The sequence below is a fragment of the Pseudorca crassidens genome, chromosome 9, assembly GCF_039906515.1.
Source record: "Pseudorca crassidens isolate mPseCra1 chromosome 9, mPseCra1.hap1, whole genome shotgun sequence".
Taxonomy (NCBI): domain Eukaryota; kingdom Metazoa; phylum Chordata; class Mammalia; order Artiodactyla; family Delphinidae; genus Pseudorca; species Pseudorca crassidens.
The window spans coordinates 61,286,756-61,310,734 of record NC_090304.1 but is presented as its reverse complement, the minus strand read 5'-3'; the positions used below and the strand labels follow the sequence as shown (position 1 = coordinate 61,310,734).

Sequence of the window (23,979 nt, the reverse complement as noted above, 5' to 3'; positions counted from 1 at the left end):
CTTTTAATGTGCCTCAGTGCTTAGAATAGTGCTTGTCAAGAAGCTGACGCTCACAAAGCTTTAAAAGCAAACTCATAGATTGGCCAACCCAGTGGTAACTGTTTTACATCCTTGTAAGAATAATTAAGCCACTAAAACCTAACAATTGTTTACCATTTTAGAATTTACACAGAATATATTGGCACATTTGAACCCCACAACTACTGTGTGTTGTTATTTTCAACATTTTACCATGTGGGGAAAAGTCTGGAGTACTGAGGTCTGAGAGGGATAAAGATTTAAAATCTTGTCTACCGTAGAAACTAAGGAATTCAGCTTCCCTGAAGAAAGCGACTAAACCAAATACATTTCGTCCTCCTGTGCACGAGAGGGCGAAGCAGCAGTATATGAAGGAGCAAGAATGAGGGGCCCGCGGGACTACACTTCCCAGAAGGTCTCTGCGCGATCCCCCGGGATGCTCAGCGGCCGAGGACTGCACTTCCCAGGTTGCCGTGGGGCTAGACGTGACTGTGTCTCCCACTGAGCCAAACTGAAAATGGGCACTGGGTCTTCGGTGGGAGTTGGCTCTTGAGCTGTACATCTCATTACCTGGAAACGGGAGCCGGAAGGTTCTCAAACAAGATTCCGCTTTCTTAGGGCGGTAACAGCGTGCACGGGTTAGGGAGGGGCGGTGGGAAAAGCGGAGCCGCTCTGAACCATGCTATGGAACTGTGGGTCCCTCTGTGAAGAGGCCCAGCTTTGCGGGACATTGGTGTGAGCCTGCGCCGAGAGACGTTCGTGTGACAGGCCGAAAACTACACTTCCCAGCATCCTCGCGGTACCAGAACTACCTTACCCAAAAGCCTGAGCGCGATTTATCCAGCCTTTCGCCCTCCCCCGCCAGCTGGAAAGCCGAAGACATGTGGGGTCGCTGGTTAGGGCGGCTACTGCGTTCTGAAGGCAGCGGGGCCTGCCGGGTTTCAACTCCCCGCGGGCGTTTTCCCCCGGCCCTGAGGAGAGGTGAGAAAAGGCACCGCATCACCGATGCCTGCGTGCTCTGTAGAAAGACGGTGCCCGTGGTTCGTGCATGCTTGGGCGAGCGTGAGGCGAGGGTGCCACGCCTTCCAGCCCGCTCCGGGTCCTGGCGACCCTGCTTCCGGGCCTCGCCCCGAGGGATTGAGGCGGGAGGGTCGAGGACGGAGAAGAGGACCGCCTTCCTCTTAGATGGGCTTGCCTCTGAAGGCCTGGCTTCCCGCCTGGCTCCGCCACTAGAGCCCCGCCAGGCGTCTTTCTGAACCCTTCTCCTTATTATTATCAAATGGGGCTGATAATCCCCGCCCTCTCGTAGGTGTGTCGGGAGAAACCGTAAGGTAATCTGTGTTCGGAGAGGCCGTATATTTTTCGCGGCCTGTTCAGACTTAGACTGTGTTGCTTAGGTGCAGTCCTCGAACCCAGGTCTCTGGTAAACTACAGAGTACATTTCAGGTCAGGTCCGCTTTATTTTCGCTGATTTTCAGTACTCTGTAATCACCTAGTAGCCTTTCAAAAAAAAAAAGAAGGAAAAGAAAACGGGAATGCCGTAACTACAAGGGTTGACTGGGAGGCGCAGCTGTTAGCAGTGTGTCCTGGACGTCTGACTTTGAGAGACGTTTCCAGAATCTTTTTCCCCTAATTTTAAAACTCTTTAAGGTTGTCCGCAGAGTAGGCACTTCGTAATAACCATTGTCTATTCACCTTAAATCTTCAGTGCCGGGTGAACTGAGTCGCCCAGTACCACTACTTTGTGCTGTTTTGCTCATTGTTTCGTTTTACTCACCCAAGCAAGACTGCAGTTGTAGATCCCCCATCTATAAGACCGCTGTTTAGTTCCCAGGGTCCTTGGCAAGGTATTTTTACATATTTAGGTGTTTAGTATACACGCACATCATTATGGGCTTTACAAAATGGACGTAGCATTTTTTTGAACCCTGGAAAATCGCCGCAGCCTCAATCCTTTGTAAAGTTTTAGAGCTAATATGATTTGTGTCCCTCTTCATTAAACAAATATTTATTGAATGTTTACTGGGTACAAGTAGTTTAAGCTTGCCTCATAATGTCAGTAATCAAGGAATTTGAAAACCTTGACCTCTGACCAAGGGAAGGGTCTTAGTTAACTATCATCTAGTCCGATTCCCTATTTAAAGATAAAGGAAGGCACAGGAAGGTTTGTCTAAGTTTTGTGACCAATAGTGCTGGATTCCTAGTTCATTACAACTTCCCAAACTTAGCAGAACATCAAAAACACTGGGGGTGCTTTAAAAAACACAGGTTTTTTGGCCCTCCCGCAGAACTACTGAGTCAGTCTGGAGAGGTGGAGCCCATAGATCTCTGTGTTAGTTTATTATTTAATATATTAATTCTGATAATTCTCATGCATCTAGCAAAGCATACGTCTACAGACCAGCATGTAAAAATATATATTAATGATCACCCACGTCACTGAAGTGTTGCACCTCTGAAGTTAGCAGTAAATTTTTAAAATTCTTTAAGTATAGTTGATTTACAATGTTGTGTTAGTTTCAGCAGAGTGACTCAGTTATATATATATATATATATATATACACACACACATATATATATTTTTCAGATTCTTTTCCATACTTTATTTTTGTTTTTTTAAAAAGTTTTTATTGAAATATAGTTGATTTACAATGTTGTGTTAGTTCTAAATGTATAGGAGAGTGATTCAGTTATACATATATATATTCTTTTTTTACATTATCTTCCATTATAGGTTATTACAAGATATTGAGTATATCCATTATACTTTATTACAAGATATTAAATATAGTTCCCTGTGCTATATAGTAGGACCTTGTTTTTTTAATCTATTTTATTGATATATATAGTAGTTTGTATCTGGTTTGTAGTAGTTTGTATCTGGTTTGGGTTTAGTTTGCTAAACCCAAACCGCTAATTTATCCCTCCTCCCACCCTTTCCCCTTTGGTAACCATAAGTTTGTTTTCTATGTCTGTGAGCCTGTTTCTGTTTTGTAAATAAGTTCATTTGTATTATATTAGATGCCACATGTAAGTGATATCATATGATATTTGTCATTCTCTCTCTGACTTTATTTAGTATGATAGTCTCTAGGTCCATCCATGTTGCTGCAAACAGCATTATTTCGTTCTTTTTTATGGCTGAATAATATTCCGTTGTACCACATCTTCTTTATCCATTCATCCATCAGTGGACATTTATGTTGCTTCCATGTCCTGGCTATTGTAAATAGTGCCACAGTGAACATTGGGGTGCATGTATCTTTTCAAATTATGGCTTTCTCTGGATATATGCTTAGGAGTAGGATTGATGGATGATGTGGCAGCTCTGTTTTTATTTTATTTTATTTGTTTTTGTTTCTGTTTTTTTTGCAGTACACGGGCCTCTCACTATTGTGGCCTCTCCCGTTGCGGAGCACAGGCTCCGGATGCGCAGGCTCAGCGGCCATGGCTCACGGGCCCAGCTGCTCCACGGCATGTGGGATCTTCCCAGACCGGGGCACGATCCTGTGTCCCCTGCATCGGCAGGCAGACTCTCAACCACTGTGCCACCTGGGAAGCCTTGTTTTTATTTTTTTAAGGAACCTTCATACTGTTCTCCACAGTGGCTGTACCAGTTGATATTCCCACCAACAGTGTAGGAAGGTTCCCTTCTCTCCACACCCTCTCCAGCATTTATTGTGTGTAGATTTTTTCATGATGGCCATTCTGACTGGTGTGAGGTGATACCTCATTGTAGTTTTGATTTGCATTTCTCTAATAATTAGTGATGTTGAGCATCTTTTCATGTGCTTTTGGCCATCTGTATGTCTTCTTTGGAGAAATATCTATTTAGATCTTCCACCCATTTTTTGATTGGATTGTTTGTTTTTTTGATATTGAGCTGCATGAGCTGTTTGTATATTTTGGAGATTAATCCCTTGTCAGTCACTTCATTTGCAAATATTTTCTCCAGTTCTAAGGGTGGTCTTTGTTTTGTTTATGGTTTCCTTTGCTGTGCAGAAGCTTTTAAGTTTAATTAGGTCCCACTTGTTTATTTTTGCTTTTACTTCTGTTGCCTTGGGAGACTGACCAAAGAAAACATTGATATGATTTATGGCAGAGAATGTTTTGTCTATGTTCTCTTCTAGGAGTTTTATTGTGTCACGTCTTACATTTACGTCTTTAAGCCATTTTGAGTTTATTTTTGTGTATGGTGTGAGGGAGTGGGGTTTTTTTGTTTTGGGGGGTTTTTTTTTTGGTTGCGCCACACGACATGCGGGGTCCTTAGTTCCCCAACCAGGGATGGAACCCATGCCCCCTGCAGTGGAAGCACAGAGTCTTAACCATTGGACCATCAGGGAAGTCCTGGGAGTGCCTTAACTTCATTGATTACCTGCAGCTGTCCAGCTTTCCCAGCACCACTTGCTAAAGAGACTGTCTTTTCTCTGTTGTGTATTCTTGCTTCAATTGTCAAAGATTAATTCATCATAGGTGTGTGGGTTTATTTCTGGGCTCTCTGTTCTGTTCCATTGATCCATATGTCTCTTTTTGTGCAATACCATGCTGTTAGGATTACTGTAAGCTTTATAGTATTGTCTGAAGTCTTGGAGGGTTATGCCTCCAGCTTTGTTCTTTTCCCTCAGGATTACTTTGGCAGTTGTGGGTGTGTTTTTTTTGTGGTTCCATATAAATTTTAGGATTGTTTGTTCTAGTTCTTTGAAAAATGTCATGGGTAATTTGATAGGGATCGCATTAAATCTGTACATTGCTTTGGGTAGTATGGCCATTTTAACAATATTAATTCTTCCGATCCAAGAGCATGGGATATCTTTCCATTTCTTTGAATCACCTTCAGTTTCCTTTATCAGTGTTTTATAGTTCTCAGCATATAAGTGTTTCACCTCCTTGGTCAGGTTTATTCCTAAGTTTTTGTTTTGTTTTGTTTTGTTTTGATGCAGTTTTAAAAGGGATTGTTGTCTTACTTTCCCTTTCTGATATTTCATTGTTAGTGTAAAGAAGTGCAACCAATTTCTGTACATTAATCTTGTATCCTGCTACCTTGCTGAATTCGTTTATCAGTTCTGGTAGTTATTGTGTGGAGTCTTTAGGGTTTTATGTATATAGTGTCATGTCATTTGCACATAATGACAACTTTATCTCTTCTAATTTGGATACCTTTTCTTTTTCTTGTCTGATTGCTGTGGCTGGGACTTCTAATACTATGTTGAATAGAAGTGGTGAGAGTGGGCATCCTTGTCTTATTCCAGATTTTATCAGGAAGGCTTTTAGCTTTTCACCATTGAGTTATGTCGGTTGTGGGATTGTCATAAACAGCTTTTATTATGTTGAGATATGTTCCCTTTATAGCCACTGTGGCAAGAGTTTTTATCATGAATGAATGTTGAATTTTATCAAGTGCATTTTCTGCATCTGTTGAGACAATCATGTGGTTTTTTTTGTATTTTCTTTTGTTGGTGTGGTTTATCACATTGATTAATATGCATATGTTGAACCATCTTTATGATCCTGGGATGAATCCAACTTGATCGTGGTGTATGATCCTTTTTATGTGTTGTTGGATTCGGTTTGCTGTTATTTTGTTGAGAATTTTTTCATCTATATTCATCAAAGATATTTGGCCTATAATTTTCTTTTTTGGTAGTGTCTTTGTGTCGTTTTGGTATCAGGGTGATGGTGGCTTCAGAGGATGACTTCGGAAGTGTTCCCTCCTCTTCAATCTTTTGGAAGAGTTTGAGAAGGATCAGTATAAGTTCTTCTTTGTACGTTTGGTAGAATTCTCCAGTGAAGCCATCCCAGTCCAGGACTTTTGTTTGCAGGGAGTTTTTAAATTATACATTCTAATTCACTTCTAGCAATTGGTTTGTTCGTATTCTCTCTTCTTGATTCAGTTTTGGTGGGCTCTATGTTTCTAGAAACTTGTCCTTTTCTTCTAGGTTGACGAATTTATTGGCATATAATTATTCATAGTATTCTCTTACAGTTTTTTGTATTTCTGCAGTTTCAGTTGTTATTTCTTCTCTTTCATTTCTTATTTTGTTTATCTGGGTCCTCTCCCTTTTCTTCTTGGTGAGCCTGGCCAGATTTATAGATATTGTTTATCCTTTCAAAAAACCAGCTCTTGGTTTTTTGTTTGTTTGTTTTTAAGATTATTCTTTTTGTTTTGTTTTGGCCACACCACGCAGCTTGCAAGATCTTAGTTCCCCGACCAGGGATTGAACCCTTGCCCTCTGCAGTGGAAGCGCGGAGCCCTAACCATTGGACCATCAGGGAATTCCCCAGCTCTTGGTTTTATTGATTTTTTTTCCTACTTTCTTTTATTTGTTTGTTTGTTTTTTGCAGTACACGGGCCTCTCACCGTTGTGGCCTCTCCCATTGCGGAGCACAGGCTCCAGACGCGCAGGCTCAGCGGCCATGGCTCATGGGCCCAGCCGCTCCGCGGCATGTGGGACCTTCCCGGACCAGGGCACGAACCCGTGTCCCCTGCATCGGCAGGCGGACTCTCAACCACTGCGCCACGAGGGAAGCCCCCTACTTTCTTTTAATCTGTTTATTTTCTCTCTCTTTCTCCCTCTTTTTTTTTTTTTTTTTTTGCACCATGCCACATGGCTTGTGGGATCTTAGCTCCCCAACCGGGGATCAAACCCAGGCCCTCGGTAGTGAAAGCACAGAGTCCTAACCACTGGATCAACAGGGAATCCCTTTTTTTTAAATTAATTCTTTATTTTGTTTACTTATTTATTTTGGCCATGCTGTGACTTGTGGGATCTTAGTTCTCCGACCAGGGATTGAACCCAGGCCAAGGCAGTGAAAGTGCCAAGTCCTAACCACTGCACCACCAGGGAACTCCTTATTTTCTCTTTAATCTTTATTATTTGCTTTCTCTGCTGACTTCAAGTTTTGTTCTTTTTCTAATACTTTTAGCTGGTAGGTTAGATTATTTGAGATTTTTCTTGTTTTTTTTTGAGGAAGGCCTGTATCGCTATTAACTTCCGTGTTAGAACTGCTTTTGCTGTATCTATAGATTTTTAATGGTTGTGTTTTCATTGTCATTTGTGTCAAGGTATTTTAAAATTTCCTCTTTGATTTTGTCATTGACCCATTGGTTTTTTAGTAGCACATTGTTTACCCACCATGTAGTGTTTCTTTTTCTGTGGTTGATTTCTAATTTCTTGCCATTGTAGTCAAAAAAGATGCTTGGGGCTTCCCTGGTGGCGCAGTGGTTGAGAGTCCGCCTGCTGATGCAGGGGACGCGGGTTCGTGTCCTGGTCCAGGAAGATCCCACATGCCGCGGAGCAGCTAGGCCCGTGAGCCATGGCCGCTGAGCCTGCGCGTCCGGAGCCTGTGCTCTGCAACAGGAGAGGCCACAATAGTGAGAGGCCCACGTACCGCAAAAAAAAAAAAAAAAGATGCTTGAAATAATTTCTATCCTCTTAAATTTTTGGAGGTTTGTTTCATGTCCTAGTATATTGTCTGTCCTAGAGTATATTCCATGTGTGCTTGAAAAGAATGTGTATTCTGGGGTTTTTTTGATGTAATGTCCTAAAGATATCAGTTAAGTCTAATTGTTCTATTGTGTCCTTTAGGATCTCTGTTGCCTCACTGATCTTCTGTCTGGATGATCTGTCCATTGATGTCAGTGCACTGTTAAAGTCTCCCACTATTATTGTATTTCCATCAGTTTCTCCCTTTATGACTGTTAGTATTTGTTTTATGTATTTAGGTGCTCCTATATTGGGTGTGTATATGTTAACGAGTGTAATATCCTTTTCTTGTATTGATCCTTTTATCATTATACAGTGTCCTTCTTTATTTTCCTTTATGAGCTTTGTTTTACAGTCTATATTGTCTGATATGAGTATTGCTACCCCTGCTGTCTTTTCATTTCCATTTGTATGAAGTGTCTTTTTCCCCTCACTTTCAGTCTATGTGTGTCTTTGCCCTAAAGTGGGTTTCTTGTAGGCAGCATAATGTAGGTTCTTCTTTTATTACCCAGTCTACCACTCGTGGTTGGAGCATTTAGTTCATTGACATTTAAGGTGATTATTGAATAAATAAATATGTATTTATTGCGATTTTAAACCTTGTTTTCCAGTTCATTTTGTATTTCTTCTTTGTTTCTTTTGCTTTTTGTATTTCTTTTTGTGGCTTGATGGTTTTCTTTTGTATTATGCTTGAGTACCTTTCTTTTTGGTGTCTGTGAATTTATTGTATGTTTTTGATTTGTGGTTACCTGGTTTCCAAATATGTTAACCCATTACTGTGTCTACTTGCTTTAGACTGGTAGTTATATAAGCTCAAACGCAGTCTAAAAGATCAACATTTTCCTACTCCCTTTGCCCACATTTTGTGATTTTGATGTCCTATTTTACATTTTCATGTTTATCCTTTTCTGTGCATTGTAGTTATAATCAGTTTCATAAAATTTTTTTCTTAATCTCTGTAGTGGTTTATTTAAGTGATTTACTTTCCTATTGTGATTTTCTCTTTCCTATAGATTCTTGCTTCTCTATTTAGAGAACACTTTTCAATATTTCTTTTAGGATAAGTCTAGTATTACTGTATTCTTTTAGTTTTTGCTTGTCTGAGAAATTTTTTATCTCTCCTTCTATTCTAAATGGTAATATTGCTGGGTAGAGTATCCTAGGTTGCAGGGTTTTCCCTTACTTTGAATATATCTTGCCACTCCAGGCGTGTAACGTTTCTATAGAGAAATCAGCTGATAGCCTTATGGGGGTTCCCTTGTAACTAATTCTTTATTTTTCTCTTGCTGCCTTTAGAATCCTCTCTTTTTAACTTTTGCCATTTTAACTATAAAATATCTTGGTGTAGGTCTGTTTTGGTTTATCTTGTTTGGGACCCTCTTGTTTCCTGTACCTGGATATCTGTTTCCTTCTTTAGGCTTGGGAAGTTTTCAACCATAATTTTTTCAAATACATTTTCAATCCCCTTTTCTGTTTCTTCTCCTTCTGGGATCCCTATTACGCATAGATTGGCACACTTTATATTATCCCATAGGTCTTTTATGTTGCTTTCATCTTTTTTTTTTCATTTGTCTTTCTGTCTGCTGTTCTGATTGGGTGATTTCCATTACTCTGTCTTCCAGATCACTTCTTTATTCTCATTATTAATTTCCTGTTTATTGCCTTTAGTTTGGTTTTCATCTCAGCAAATGAGTTTTCTAGTTTAATTGGCTCCCCTTTATAGTTTCTAGTTCCTTGTTAAAATGATCTGTATTTCTATCAATAGCTATTCTTAATTCCTTAAGTATTTTTATTACCTCCTTTTTGAACTCATTGTTTCTTCTTTCAAGCTAGTTCTCTTGATCCTCTAATTTGGGGTGGTTCTTCTGCTGCTTAATTTTACTTATATTTCTCTGACTGAATTTAGGAGAAACAGTTATCTACTGTGGTCTTGAAGGGCTGTTTTTATGTTGGTGTGTCCCTGCATAGCTTCCATGAGTCTAATATTTTTGCTGTGAGGACACTTTTTAGTACGGATGTCTGCCACATATCCCCTCAGTGTGTTCTGGTCGTTATCCTCTTGATAGGGGGGTGTGATTGGTGTTGTGGTAACCAGAGCCTGCACTGGATGTTGAGCATCGTCTCACCTTTGGTCTGGTTGTCACAGCCCTGTCAGGGGCAGGGTTTGTTTGCTCCCCAGTTGTTGGAGTAGAAGCCCCTAGATCCATGTCTGAGCTGTGGTGTAAGGTAGGCAGGACTGGAGCACTTCTTCTGGTAAAGGAGCCACTGAATATGCCTCCGCAGGAGCTGTCCACCAGGAAGTGCACTCTGTCATGTTGCCTGTCATCCGTGTGTGCTCACAGAGTACAATGTTGTTGTCACTCTGTCATGTTGCCTGTCACCCCTGTGTGCTCACAGAGTACACTGTTGTTGGCACTGCGCTTGGCCCCACCTCAGCTGTTGGAATGCAGCAATCAGCCCAAATGTCCCTCAGGTGCTATGCTCACAAAGCCACCAGCACAGGTCCCTAGTGCATTTCCATTGCAATCACACAGGCACCAGTACTGCTGTGGGAGCCACAGAATTAGCCCAGACCCCAGCCCCACCTCTGTGTGCATGCTAATGCCAGACCTGCCCCAGCCATGGGAACACCAGTAAACAGCTCGGATGACCCACAGGCGCTGAGCTTACAAAGGCACCAGCATCATAAATCTGCCAAACTCTCACATCCTTGGAGATATTGCTCAGGTTTCAGCCCCACCTCTGGGTATGGGCAAGCCACTGGCACTTGCACGTTCCCAGAGCTAATAGAGTCAGAGCCATACCAGCTGTGAGCATGCTGATAATCAGGCTGCTATGGTGGGGTATCGCCTCTCCCTTCACACATGCATTAACAGTGGGGCTTCTGTGGCAGACCCAGGCTCCGTTCTGCACACACTCCCAGTTGCAGCCTGGACCACACTCCAGCCACTTTGTGCTATCTCTTCTCGGACAACATCAGTCCTCTCCCCGGGTCTGTCTGCTGAAGCTCGAGTTTCAGCCCCCAGCCCCCAGGGGCACTAGCAGATGCGCATCTCAGGATGGGGAGTGCAGTGAAGTGGCCAGCACTGGCTATGCTGGTCTCTGTTCTGCATGCTGCAAGCCAGTTGCTGCACTATTCCCTAAGTCTCTGAAGCGCCCTATCTATTCCAGCTGATCTCCCAGCCAGTGAAGGGGGTTCCCAGAGTGACAGAAGCTTTTTTCTTTCACAGCTTTCTCCCAGGCGCATAGGTCCTGTCCCAATTCTTTTTTTTTTTTTTCCTTTAGTTCTACTGCATTACATGGTGATCTTTCTTGAAGCTTTGATTGTATCAGATCTGCCAGTGTTCACTGGGTATTCTGTGAGAATTGTTCCACATGTAGATGGATTTTTGATGTATTTGTGGGAGGAGGTGAGCTCCACGCCCTTCTATTTTGCCATCTTGATCTCTCCCCTGAGACAAATATTCTTCACTTGGGCCGCCTGAGAAATGATTCTTAGTTTCTTTGCATGTGATTTACATAAAAATCACATGCCTACACAAAGTATTACCAGCTGCCTCTGCAGTTCTCCTACTCAGGAAAGAAAGCAGACCACTGTCAGAGTGAGGGAGGTGAGGGATGAAGAGCAGCAGCTATGTGTGGACTCTATAGTTTGCTTCAGTTTTACATTTTTTCTCAACTTGGATTCTTTGAAGAGCCAAAAAAGGTACAGAGTACAAATGTTGAAGAATATATTTATTATCGTTATTGTTTTCATAGAACTTTGGCCTATAGTGGCTGCTTTGACTTAGAAATCTGACTGTGCATCAGGGCTACCTGTTAAGATTTTAAAGCATTATAGGCTTGGACTGTACCTCAGAACTACTACACAAATAACTCTAACAGTTATGTTTAGGTATATTTATTCTTCAAAATCCTTACAGTTGAGTCTGATATACAGATAGGGTTGAGAACCACTGGCCTACAGGATAAACTTTAAATACCATTGCATTGCAAGCCATGATCTTCACAGTCTGGGCCAGTCTATCTTTCTAGTCCATTCTCCCTATTCCCTGTATCTACTCTCCTACCTTTGTAGCAGTATTATAGAACTTGCCATTCTCCAGACACCAGATTTTTTTTTAATCTTCCTGAATGTTTCATTTGTTTGTTTTTAGCAGAATCTGACTTGTATTTCTTCTTTTGGGACACGGTATAAAAACTAGCCTGGTTGTTTTACTCTGCTTCTCTTTAGGAAGTCCAACCAGGATATACGTTACATGAACTTTTTTTTTTTTTATGCAGCAGGTTTACATTTCCCTTATCATCTCCATTTCCAGTGTTACTCATTTAGAATAAATCTTGTTTGAGACCCCATGAATTTACAGAAATCCCCAACCTATTGCTAAAACCGCAAATCCAACTATTTTACAACTCATGAAGTGATTTTTATTGATTAATTTTAAAGGTATGAAGCATAAATATCCTTGTTAAGAGTTGGGTACTGTGAAGAGTGCTGAAGAAGTATCTGTATAAGGAAGGCTACCTAGTTTTTGGCTTCCTTCTAAGACGGATTATCAGGCACCATATTTATCTTCTAAGGAAACTATTATTACCCTCGCTTGTTACCTTTAGTTTCTGGCTGTGGTTCAGGGAGGGGGAACTCAGAGAAAACCTAGTGATAGGGTGACAAATATAGTCTGATTTGCCCTGGACTATCCATCCCTCAGTTCCAGGCCAAGTAAGATGATTGGTTATTATACCTGGCACATTCTTAAGAGTTGAAGAGGTGGAACTGACAGTATGGGAGACTAAAATGACTTGAGTTCACAGAACAGATACCATAGAGGAGAATGTGCACAGAGAGAGAACTTCAGAGATTAGCAAAGGATCCACTTAGAGTACTTAATGGAGTAGTGAACAGTGTGTACATATGAGAAGACTGCCTGAGACTAGAGAAAGAACCACCATATATATATATATATATATATATATATATATATATATATATATATATATATATATACCATGTATGTACACACGCACATATATGTATAGTTACATGTATTTAAGGAGAACAGTAGCCCACACACCTACAGGACCAGGAACAATGTCTGTTTCCATCAGCCAGATGGGAAAAAACTCATGATTCATGGGACATTGGGTAGGATACATTTAAGGGTTTTACCTCATTAGTTGGGGATAAATAACCCTAGACTGACCACTACTCTGGGCCTGAATAATGTATATTAAAATCCAGACCTAAAAAAATCAAACCGTTTCTGAGTAATTTCAGTGCATTCCAGAATGAAGCTCAAGAATACTTATAAATATATCCACCACCAAACAAAATAACAAACTTATTATTTAGCATCCAATCAAAAATCACCAAGCATGAAAAAATCAGGAACACACAACCTATAATGAAGAGAAAAAATCAATAATTTGAAACCAAGCTAGAACTGACAGATGTAAGAATTATCAGACATAAACATGTTTAAAAACTTGATAGATTTACCTTTCCTATCTTCTAAGTTGAGTTTCTAGATATCAAAACTAGAAGGTTTTATATGAAAACTGCATTAGATAGAATTCCCAAAAAATTGGCCTTTCAATATAACTTGTCCTATGTGTCTCTTCCATCTGGTTGTTCCTGAGTTTGGTAGTCTTGATGTTGTCACAAAATAATGTTCCTTTCCTATGAATAAATTTTTAAAAAGTAAATAAAATTCTGCTGAGCTCAGAAAAAATAATTAGTCTTGCAGAAGAGAAGATTGGAAAATTTGAAAATATAGCAATAAAAACCTATCCAAAGTGTAAAAGAATGTGGGAGGAGGAGGTAGAAAAAAGGTTCCAGTGAGCTCAGAGACATCTTCAGTTGGCCTAATATATGTGTAACTTGAGGCCTAAAAATAGAAGGTAGCAAAAAAATTTTGAAGAAATGATGGGTGAAAGTTTTCAAATTTGAGAGAAACTATAAAATGACGAAGCTCAACAAACACTCAAGTACAAGGAACATGAAGAAAACAACCAAGGCACATCATTATAAAATTTGTTTAAAAAGCAAAGATCAAAAAATAACAAAAACATCCAGGTAAAAAAATGAAATAGGCATACTAAATACAGAGCAACAAAGATAAGACTGACATCAGATTTCTTCTTGAAAAAAATGCAATTGAGAAAACATTGAGGCACCATCTATAAATTACTAAAAGATAGAAAGCTGTCAAGCCAAGAATTTATTTAGGTCTTGTGCCCAAATTTTGATTGTATTATTTTTTGATATTTAGCTGTATAAACTGTATATTTTGGAAATTAATCCCTTGTCAGTTGCATCCTTTGCAAATATTTTCTCCCATTCCATAGTTTGTCTTTTTGTTTTTGTTTATGGTTGCCTTTGCTGTGCAAAAGCTTTTACGTTTAATTAGGTCTCATTTGTTTATTTTTGTTTTTATTTCTATTACTCTAGGAGACAGATCCGTAAAGATATCGCTGTGATTTATGTCAAAGAGTGTTCTATGTTTTCCTCTAGGAGTTTTATAGTATCTGGTCTCATATTTAGGTCTTTAATCCATTTTGAGTTTATTCTTGTGTATGGTGTAAGAGAATGTTCTAATTTAATTCTTTTACATGTAGCTGTCCAGTTTTCCCAGCACCACTTATTGAAGAGACTGTCCCTTCTCCCTTGTATATTCTTGCCTTCTTTGTCATAGATTAATTGATCATAAGTGCATGGGTTTATTTCTGGGCTTTGTATCCTGTTTCATTGATCGATGTGTTTGTTTTTGTGCTGGTACCATACTATTTTGATTGTTGTAGCTCTGTAGTACAGTCTGAAGTCAGGGAGCATGATTCCTCCAGCTCTGTTTTTTTCTCAAGATTGTTTTGGCTATTGTGTCGTCCTCAGTTTCTTTAATCAGTGTCTTATAATTTTCAGCATACAGATCTTCTTGCTTCCTCAGGTTTATTCCTAGGTATTTTATTCTTTTGGATGTGATGGTAAATGGGATTGTTTCCTTAAATTTCTCTTTCTGATTTTCGTTGTATTGTGTAGAATTACAACAGATTTCTGTATATTAATATTGTATCCTGCAACTTTACCAAATTCATTGATGAGCTCTAATAGTTTCCTTTTGGCGTCTTTAGGATTTTCTATGTATAGGATCATGTTTGTTTTCTACATCTGTTTCTCAGTTTCTGTCCTGCAGACCAGTTTATCTGTACCATTTTTCTAGGTTCCACATATATGCGTTAATATGTGACATTTGTTTTTCTCTTTCTGACTTACTTCACTCTGTATCTGTATGACAGTCTCTAAATCCATCCACGTGTCTACAAATGACCCAATTTCGTTCCTTTTTATGGCTGAGTAATATTCCATTGTATATATATACCACATCTTCTTTATCCATTCGTCTGTCAATGGGCATTTAGGTTGCTTCCATGACCTGGCGATTGTAAATAGTGCTGCAGTGAACATTGGGGTGCGTGTGTCTTTTTGAATTATGGTTTTCTCTGGGTGTATGCCCAGTAGTGGGATTGCTGGGTCATATGGTAATTCTATTTTTAGTTTTTTAAGGAACCTCCATACTGTTTTCCATAGTGCCTGTATCAATTTACATTCCCACCAACAGTGCAAGAGGGTTCCCTTTTCTCCTCACCCTCTCCAGCATTTGTTGCTTGTAGATTTTCTGATGATGCCTATTCTAACTGGTGTGAGGTGATACCTCATTGTAGTTTTGATTTGCATTTCTCTAATAATTAGTGATGTTGAGCAGCTTTTCATGTGCTTCTTGGCCATCAGTATGTCTTTGGAGAAATGTGTATTTAGGTCTTCTGCCCATTTTTGGATCGGGTTGTTTGTTTCTTTAATATTGAGCTGCATGAGCTGTTTATATATTTTGGAGATTAATCCTTTGTCCGTTGATTCGTTTGCAAATATTTTCTCCCATTTTGAGGGTTGTTTTTTCGTCTTGTTTATGGTTTCCTTTGCTGTGCAAAAGCTTTGAAGTTTCATTAGGTTCCATTTGTTTATTTTTCTTTTTATTTCCATTACTCTAGGAGGTGGATCAAAAAATATCTTGCTGTGATTTATGTCAAAGAGTGTTCTTCCTATGTTTACCTTTAAGAGTTTTATACGGTCCAGTCTTGCATTTAGGTCTCTAATCCATTTTGAGTTTATTTTTGTGTATGGTGTCAGGGAGTGTTTTAATTTCATTCCTTTACATGTAGCTGTCCAGTTTTCCCAGCACCACTTATTGAAGAGGCTGTCTTTTCTCCATTGTATATCCTTGCCTCCTTTGACATAGATTAGTTGACCATAGGTGCATGGGCTTATCTCTGGGCTTTCTATCCTGTTCCATTGATCTATATTTCTGTTCTTGTGCCAGTACCATATTGTCTTGATTACTGTAGCTTTGTAGTATAGTCTGAAGTCAGGGAGTCTAATTCCTCCAGCTCTGTTTTTTTCCCTCAAGACTACTTTGGCTATTCAGGGTCTTTTGACTCTCCATACAAATTTTAAGATTTTTTGTTCTAGTTCCATAAAAAATGCCATTGGTAAATTGATAGGGATTGCATTGAATCTGTAGATTGCTTTGGGTAGTATAGTCATTTTCACAGTATTGATTCTTCCAATCCAAGAACATGGTATATCTCTCCATCTGTTGGTATCATCTTTAATTTCTTTGATCAGTGTCTTATAGTTTTCTGCATACAGGTCTTTTGTCTCCCTAGGTAGGTTTATTCCTAGTTATTTTATTCTTTTTGTTGCAATGGTAAATGGGAGTGTTTCCTTAATTTCTCTTCCAGATTTTTCATCATTAGTGTATAGGAATGCAAGAGATTTCTGTGCATTAATGTTGTATCCTGTACCTTTACCAAATTCATTGATTAGCTCTAGTAGTTTTCTGGTGACATCTTTAGGATTCTCTATGTATAGTATCATGTCATCTAAAAACAGTGATAATTTTACTTCTTCTTTTCCAATTTGTATTCCTTTTATTTCTTTTCTTTTGATTGCCGTGGCTAGGAATTCCAAAACTATGTTGAATAATAGTGGTGAGAGTGGACATCCTTGTATTGTTCCTGATCTTAGAGGAAATGCTTTCAGTTTTTCACCATTGAGAATGATGTTTGCTATGGGTTTATCGTATATAGCCTTTATTATGTTGAGGTAGCTTCCCTCTATGCCCACTTTCTGGAGAGTTTTTATCATAAATCGGTGTTGAATTTTGTCAAAAGCTTTTTCTGCATCTCTTGAGATGATCATATGGTTTTTATTCTTCAATTTGTTATTATGGTGTATTACATTGATTGATTTGTGTATATTGAAGAATCCTTGCATCCCTGGGATAAATCCCACTTGATCATGGTGTATGATCCTTTTAATGTGTTGTTGGATTCTGTTTGCTAGTATTTTGTTGAGGATTTTTGCATCTATATTCATCAATGATATTGGTCTGTAATTTTCTTTTTTTATATAGTATCTTTGTCTGGTTTTGGTATCAGGGTGATGGTGGCCTCATAGGATGAGTTTGGGAGTGTTCCTTCCTCTGCAATTTTTTGGAAAAGTTTGAGAAGGATGGGTGTTAGCTTTTCTCTAAATTTTTGATAGAATTCACCTGTGAAGCCATCTGCTCCTGACTTTTGTTTGTTGGAAGATTTTTAATCACAGTTTCAATTTCATTACTTGTGATTGGTCTGTTCATATTTTCTATTTCTTCCTGGTTCAGTCTTAGGAGGTTATACCTTTCTGAGAATTTGTCCATTTCTTCCAGGTTGTCCATTTTATTGGCATAGAGTTTCTTGTAGTAGTCTCAGGATGCTTTGTATTTCTGCAGTGTCTGTTGTAACTTCTTTTTCATTTCTAATTTTATTGATTTGAGTCCTCTCCCTCTTTTTCTTGATGAGTCTGGCCAGTGGCTTATCAATTTTGTTTATCTTCTCAAAGAACCAGCTTTTAGTTTTATTACTCTTTGCTATTGTTTTCTTTGTTTTTATTTCATTTCTTTCTGCTCTGATCTTTATGATTTCTTTCCTTCTGCTAACTTTGGGCTTTGTTTTTTCTTCTTTCTGTAGTTCCATTAGGTGTAAGTTTAGATTGTTTACTTGAGATTTTTCTTGTTTCTTGAGGTAGGCTTGTATAGCTATAAACTTCCCTGTTAGAATTGCTTTTGCTGCATTCCATAAGTTTTGGATCGTCGTGTTTTCATTGTCATTTGTCTCTAGGTATTTTTTGATTTCCTCTTTATTTCTCCAGTGATCGCTTGGTTATTTAGTAACGTATTGTTTAGCCTCCATGTGTTTGTGTTTTTTACGTTTTTTTCCCTGTAATTGATTTCTAATCTTATAGAGTTGTGGTCAGAAAAGATGATTGATATGATTTCAATTTTCTTAAATTTACTGAGGCTTGATTTATGACCCAAGGTGTGATCTATCCTGGAGAATGTTCCATGCACACTTGAGAAGAAAGTGTAATCTGCTGTTTTTGGATGGAATGTCGTATAAATATCAATTAAATCTATTTGGTCTATTGTGTCATTTAAAGCTTGTGTTTCTTTATTAATTTTCTGTTTGGATGATCTGTCCATTTGTGTAAGTGAGGTGTTAAAGTCCCCCGCTATTATTGTGTCACTGTCGATTTCCTCTTTTATAGCTGTTAGCAGTTGCCTTATGTATTGAGGTGCTCCTATGTGGGTGCATATATATTTATAATTGTTATATCTTCTTCTTGGATTGATCCCTTGATCATTATGTCGTGTCCTTCCTTGTCTCTTGTAACGTTCTTTATTTTAAAGTCTATTTTATCTGATATGAGTATTGCTACTCCAGCTTTCTTTTCATTTCCATTTGCATGGAATATCTTTTTCCATCCCCTCACTTTCAGTCTGTATATGTCTCTAGGTCTGAAGTGGGTCTCCTGTAGACAGTATATATATGGGTCTTGTTTTTGTGTCCATTAAGCAAGCCTGTTTCTTTTGGTTGGAGCATTTAATCCATTCACGTTTAAGGTAATTATCGATATGTATGTTCCTATGACCATTTTCTTTATTGTTTTGGGTTTGTTTTTGTAGGTCCTTTTCTTCTCTTGTGTTTCCCACTTAGAGAAGTTCCTTTAGTATTTTTTGTAGAGCTGGTTGGTGGTGCTGAATTCTCTTAGCTTTTGCTTGTCTATAAAGCTTTTGATTTCTCCATCGAAATGAGATCCTTGCTGGGTACAGTAATCTTGGTTGTAGGTTTTTCCCTTTCATCACTTTAAGTATATCATGCAACTCCCTTCTGGCTTGTAGAGTTTCTGCTGAGAAATCAGCTGTTAACCTTATGGGAGTTCCCTTGTATGTTATTTGTCGTTTTTCCCTTGCTGCTTTCAATAATTTTTCCTTGTCTTTAATTTTTGCCAATTTGATTACTGTGTGTTTTGGCGTGTTTCTCCTTGGGTTTCTCCTTCCTGGGACTCTCTGTGCTTCCTGCACTTGGGTGGCTATTTCCTTTCCCACGTTAGGAAGTTTTCGACTATAATCTCTTCAAATATTTTCTCGGGTCCTTTCTCTCTTCTCCTTCTGAGACTCCTATATTGTGAATGTTGTTGCGTTTAATGTCCCAGAGGTCTCTTAGACTGTCTTCATTTCTTTTCATTCTCTTTTCTTTATTCTTTTCTGCAGCAGTGAATTCCACCATTCTGTCTTCCAGGTCACTTATCTGTTCTTCTGCCTCAGTTATTCTGCTATTGATTCCTTCTAGTGTATTTTTCATTTTGGTTATTGTATTGTTCGTCTCTGTTCTTAAATTCTTCTAGGTCTTTGTTAAGCATTTCTTGCATCTTCTCGATCTTTGCCTCCATTCTTTTTCCGAGGTCCTGGATCATCTTCACTATCATTATTCTGAATTATTTTTCTGGAAGGTTGCCTATCTCCACTTCATTTAGTTGTTTTTCTGAGGTTTTATCTTGTTCCTTCATCTTATACATAGCCTTCTGCCTTTTCATCTTGTTTATCTTTCTGTGAATGTGGTTTTTGTCTTTGTGATAGCTTTGTCTGATTTTGGTTTCAGGGTGATGGTGGCCTCATAAAAGGAGGTCAGAAGTGTTCCTTCCTCTGCAATTTTTTGAAATAGTTTCAGAAGGGTAGGTGTTAACTCTTCTCCAAATGTTTGGTAGATTTCACCTGTAAAGCCATCTGGTCCTGGACTTTTGTTTGTTGGGAGTTTTTTTTTGGTTTTTTTTGCAGTACGCGGGCTTCTCACTGCTGTGGCCTCGCCCGTTGCGGAGCACAGGCTCCGGACATGCAGGCTCAGTGGCCATGGCTCACGGGCCCAGCCGTTCTGCAGCATGTGGGATCTTCCCGGACCGGGGCATGAACCTGTGTTCCCTGCATCGGCAGGCGGACTCTCAACCACTGCGCCACCAGGGAAGCTCGGGAGTTTTTTAATTAAGTATTTTCAGTACTGGTACTTGGTCTGCTCATATTTTCTATTCCTGGTTTTGTCTTGGGAGTGTGCACCTTTCTAAGAATTTGTCCATTTCTTTCAGGTTGTCCACTTTATTGGCATATAGTTCCCTGTAGTAGTCTCTTATGGTCCTTCGTATCTCTGTGGTGTTGGTTGTAACTTTTTCTAATTCATTTCTGATTTTATTGATTTGGGCCCTCTCCTTTTTTTTCTTGATGAGTCTGGCTAAAGGTTTATCAATATTGCTTATATTTTCAAAGAACCTGGTTCATTGATCTTTTCTATTATTTTCTTCATCTCTATTTCATTTATTTCTCCTCTGATCTTTATGATTTCTTTCCTCCTACTAACTTTGAGTTTTGTTTATTCTTTCTCTAGTTGCTTTCGACATAAGGTTATTTGAGATTTTTCTTGTTTCCTGAGGTAAACTTGTATCGCTTAGAATTGCTTTTGCTGCATCCATAGGTTTTGGATCATCATGTTGTCATTTTCCTTTTTTCAGGTATTTTTTTATTTCCTCTTTGATTTCTTCAGTGACTCATCGGTTGTTTAGTAGCGTATTGTTTAGCCTTGACGTGTTTGTGTGTTTTGCAGTTTTTTTCTTGTAGTTGATTTCTAGTCTCATAGTGTTGTGGTCGGAAAAAAATGCTTGATATGATTTCAATTTTTTAAATTTATCGAGGCTTGTTTTGTGGCCTAGAATGTGATCTATCCTGGAGAATGGTCCATGTGCATGAGAAAAGGATGTTTATTCTACTTCTTTCAGGTGAAATGCTCAATAAATATCAATTAAGCCCATTTCATCCAATGTGTTATTTAAGGCCTGTATTTCTGTCTGTATGATCTGTCCATTGATGTAACGTGTAAGTTAAAGTCCCCCTGTTATTATTGTGTTACTGTCAGTTTCTCTTTTGTCTGTTAATATTTGTCTTATATTTTGAGGTGCTCCTATGTTGGGTGTATATATACTTTCAGTTGTTATATCTTCCTCTTGGATTGATCCTTTGATCATTTTGTAGTGTCTTTCTTTGTCTCTTGTGACAGTCATTATTTTTAAAGTCTATTTTGTCTGATATAAGTATTGCTACTCCGGCTTTCTTTTGATTACCATTTGCATGGAATACCTTTTCCATCACTTTCAGTCTGTATGTTTCTCTAGATCTAAAGTGAGTCTCTTGTAGTTAGCATACGCGGGTCTTGTTTTTGTATCCATTCAGCCAGTCTGTGTCTTTTGGTTGGAGCATTTAGTCCATTTACATTTAAGGTAATTAACTATATATATGTTCTTATTGCCATTTTGTTAACTGTTCTGGATTTTTGTAAGTCTTTTATTTCCCCCTTCTTTTGTTCACTTCTCTTGTGATTTGATGACTATATTTAGTGTTGTGTTTGGATTCCTTTTTCTTTTCTTTTTTTAAAAAATATATTTATTTATTTATTTTTGGCTGCACTGGGTCTTCGTTGCTGTGTGTGGCCTTTCTCTAGTTGTGGCTAGTGCGGGCTGCTCTTTGTCTTGGTGTGTGGGCTTCTCATTGCGGTGGCTTGTCTTGTTGCGGAGCACAGGCTCTAGGCGCATGGGCTTCAGTAGTTGTGGCTTGTGGGCTCTAGAATGCAGGCTCAGTAGTTGTGGCACACGGGTTTAGTTGCTCCACAGCATGTGGGATCTTCCCGGACCAGGGCTGGAACCTGTGTCCCCTACATTGGCCGGCAGATTTTTAACCACTGCGCCACTAGGGAAGTCCCCTTTTTCTTTCTTGTGTGTAGATCCATTGTAAGTTTTTGGTTGGCAGACACCATGAGGGTTTTGTATAGCAGTCTATGTATATAGATGATTGTTTTAAGTTGCTGCTCTCTTAATTTCAAATGCATTTTAAATACCCTTCATTTGTACTGTCTTCCCCTCACAATTACTGGGAGATTTTTCGTTTGTTTTGGTTTTGCTTTTGGTTTTTTTTGGCCGCACTGCACGGCATGCAGGATCTTAGTTCCCTGACCAGGGATCGACCCCATGCCCCCTGCATTGGGAGCTCAGAGTCTTAACTGCTAGACTGCCAGGGAAGTCCCCACAATTGCTGTTTTTGATATCATATTTTACATTTAATTGTTTTGTGTATCCCTTAACTGCTTGTTGTGGATAAACATGATTTTACCACTTTTGTCTTTTAAACTCCCTACTGGCTTTGTGTGTGGGTGATCTCCTACCTTTACTGTATGTTTGCCTTTACTGGTGAGCTTTTTCATTTTGTAATTTTGTTTCTAGTTGTTTTCTTGCTTCTAGCTTCTAGGTGGTCTTTATCATCTAGAGAAATTCCTTTATCATTTGTTGTAAAGCTGGTTTGGTGGTACTCAATTCTTTCAGCTTTTGCTTGTCTGTAAAGCTTTTGATTTCTCCATCGAGTCTGAATGAGAGCCTTGCTGGGTAGAGTTTTCTTGGTTGTAAGTTTTCCCCTTTCATCACTTTAAATGTATTGTGCCACTCCCTTCCGGCCTGCAGAGGTCTGCTGAAAAATCAGCTGATAGCCTTATGGGAGTTCCTTTGTATGTTTTTTGTTGATTTTCCCTTGCTGCTTTTAGTATTCTCTCTTTATTTTTAACTTTGTCATTATGATTACAATATGTCTTGGTGTGTTCTTCTTTGGGTTAATCCTCTATGGGAATCTCTGCACTTCCTGGACTTGGATGACTGTTTCCTTTCCCAGGTTAGGGAGGTTTTCAGCTACTGTCTCTTCAAATATTTTCTCAGGCCCTCTCTGTCTTCTCCTTCTGGGACCCCTATAATGCAATATTATTGTGCTGATGTTTTCCAAAGGTCTCTTAAACGGTCCTCATTTCTTTTCATTCTTTTTTCTGTTCAGCTATAGTGATTTACACTGTCTTCTAGCTCACTGATCTGTTCTTCTGAATCATTTAGTCTACTATTAATTCATTCTAGTGTAATTTCATTTCAGTTATTGTATTCTTCATCTCTGCTTGGTTGTCCTTTGTATTTTCTACCTCTTCATTAAAAACTTCTAACTTCTCGCTCTGTTTATCCATTCTCCTCCTGAGTTCTTTGATTATCTTTACAATCATTACCCTGAACTCTTTCTTGCGTAGATTGCCTATTTCCACATCAGTTACTTCTTCTGTGGTTTTATCTTGTTCCTTCGTCAGGCATGTATTCCTCTGCTATCTCATTTTGTCTGATTTGCTATTTGTATTTTTATGTATGTGGCAGGTTAGTTACCTTGGAAATGGCCCTCTGTAGGCGGCATCCTGTGCATCGCAGCGGTGCACTCCTCTCTTGTCACCCAAGCTGTATGCTCTAGGGGTTCCCCCTAAGAGGGCTGTGTGGGCAGTCTGGTAGGTTTGGTTGGCCCCTAATCTAGTTGGTTGCCACAGCCTGCCTTGTGTGGTTGCTGCTAGCTGCTATTTAGTGGGGCCTGGTCATGACATGGATGGTCGTGGAATCCTAAGGGGTCCCAAGGCTAGTGCTCACTCACTGGTAGGTGGAGTCAGGGTCCCAAAGTCTCCTGAGCTGTTGCCCACCCACTGGCAAGTGAAGCCAGATCCTGGTGTTAGTGCCAGGCTACTGTCAGGCAGAGCTGGTTCTGAGTCTGGCTGCAGGGCCCAGGGATCCCAGAGTTCATTTCAGATTGTTGGTGTGGGGCCAGCTCCTGACACTGTTGGATCTGGGGTCCAGGGTGTTCCAAAGTTTGCATTGGCCTGCTAGTGGGTAGGGCCAGGACCCAGCTGGCCCCAGGGTAGGGTCTGGCCTCCACTGCAGGATCATAGGTTTGTTGCTTCTAGTGTCTGCCTCCTGGTGTGTGAGGCTGGTCTAAGGGCCTGTGCAGGCTTCTTGGCAGGAGGGACCGGTGCCTGCCCACTAGTGGTTGGGGCTGGGAGTTGGCCCTCCTGTTGGCTGGGCTTTGTCTAGGGGTGTGTCCAGAGATGGCTGTGGGCTTTTTAGTCTTCAGGCAGCTTCAGTGCTTATGGGTGGAGCCGTGTCCCTGCCCAGTTAGTTGTTTGTCCTGAGGCTTCCCAGCCCTGGTGCCTGCAGGCTGTTGGGTGG

The 23,979-nt window shown here is 39.6% G+C and overlaps 1 protein-coding gene across 6 annotated transcripts in view; it reads left to right on the top strand.

Moving 5' to 3' along the window:
• The first annotated feature begins 467 nt into the window (after positions 1-467).
• The window catches only part of CCDC90B (coiled-coil domain containing 90B), a 53,553-nt gene continuing 30,041 nt past the window's right edge, over positions 468-23,979 (top strand). For 3 of the 6 annotated variants that reach the window (XM_067750541.1, XM_067750539.1, XM_067750540.1), the window contains exon 1: positions 470-999. Coding sequence is in view for 5 of the 6 variants with exons in the window: in XM_067750539.1 (XP_067606640.1) it covers positions 900-999 (100 nt within the window). In the remaining variant the exon portion in view is untranslated. Of the gene's footprint in view, positions 1,000-23,979 lie in introns of all 6 variants that reach the window. The other 3 variants (XM_067750538.1, XM_067750536.1, XM_067750537.1) reach the window with 3 other exon arrangements.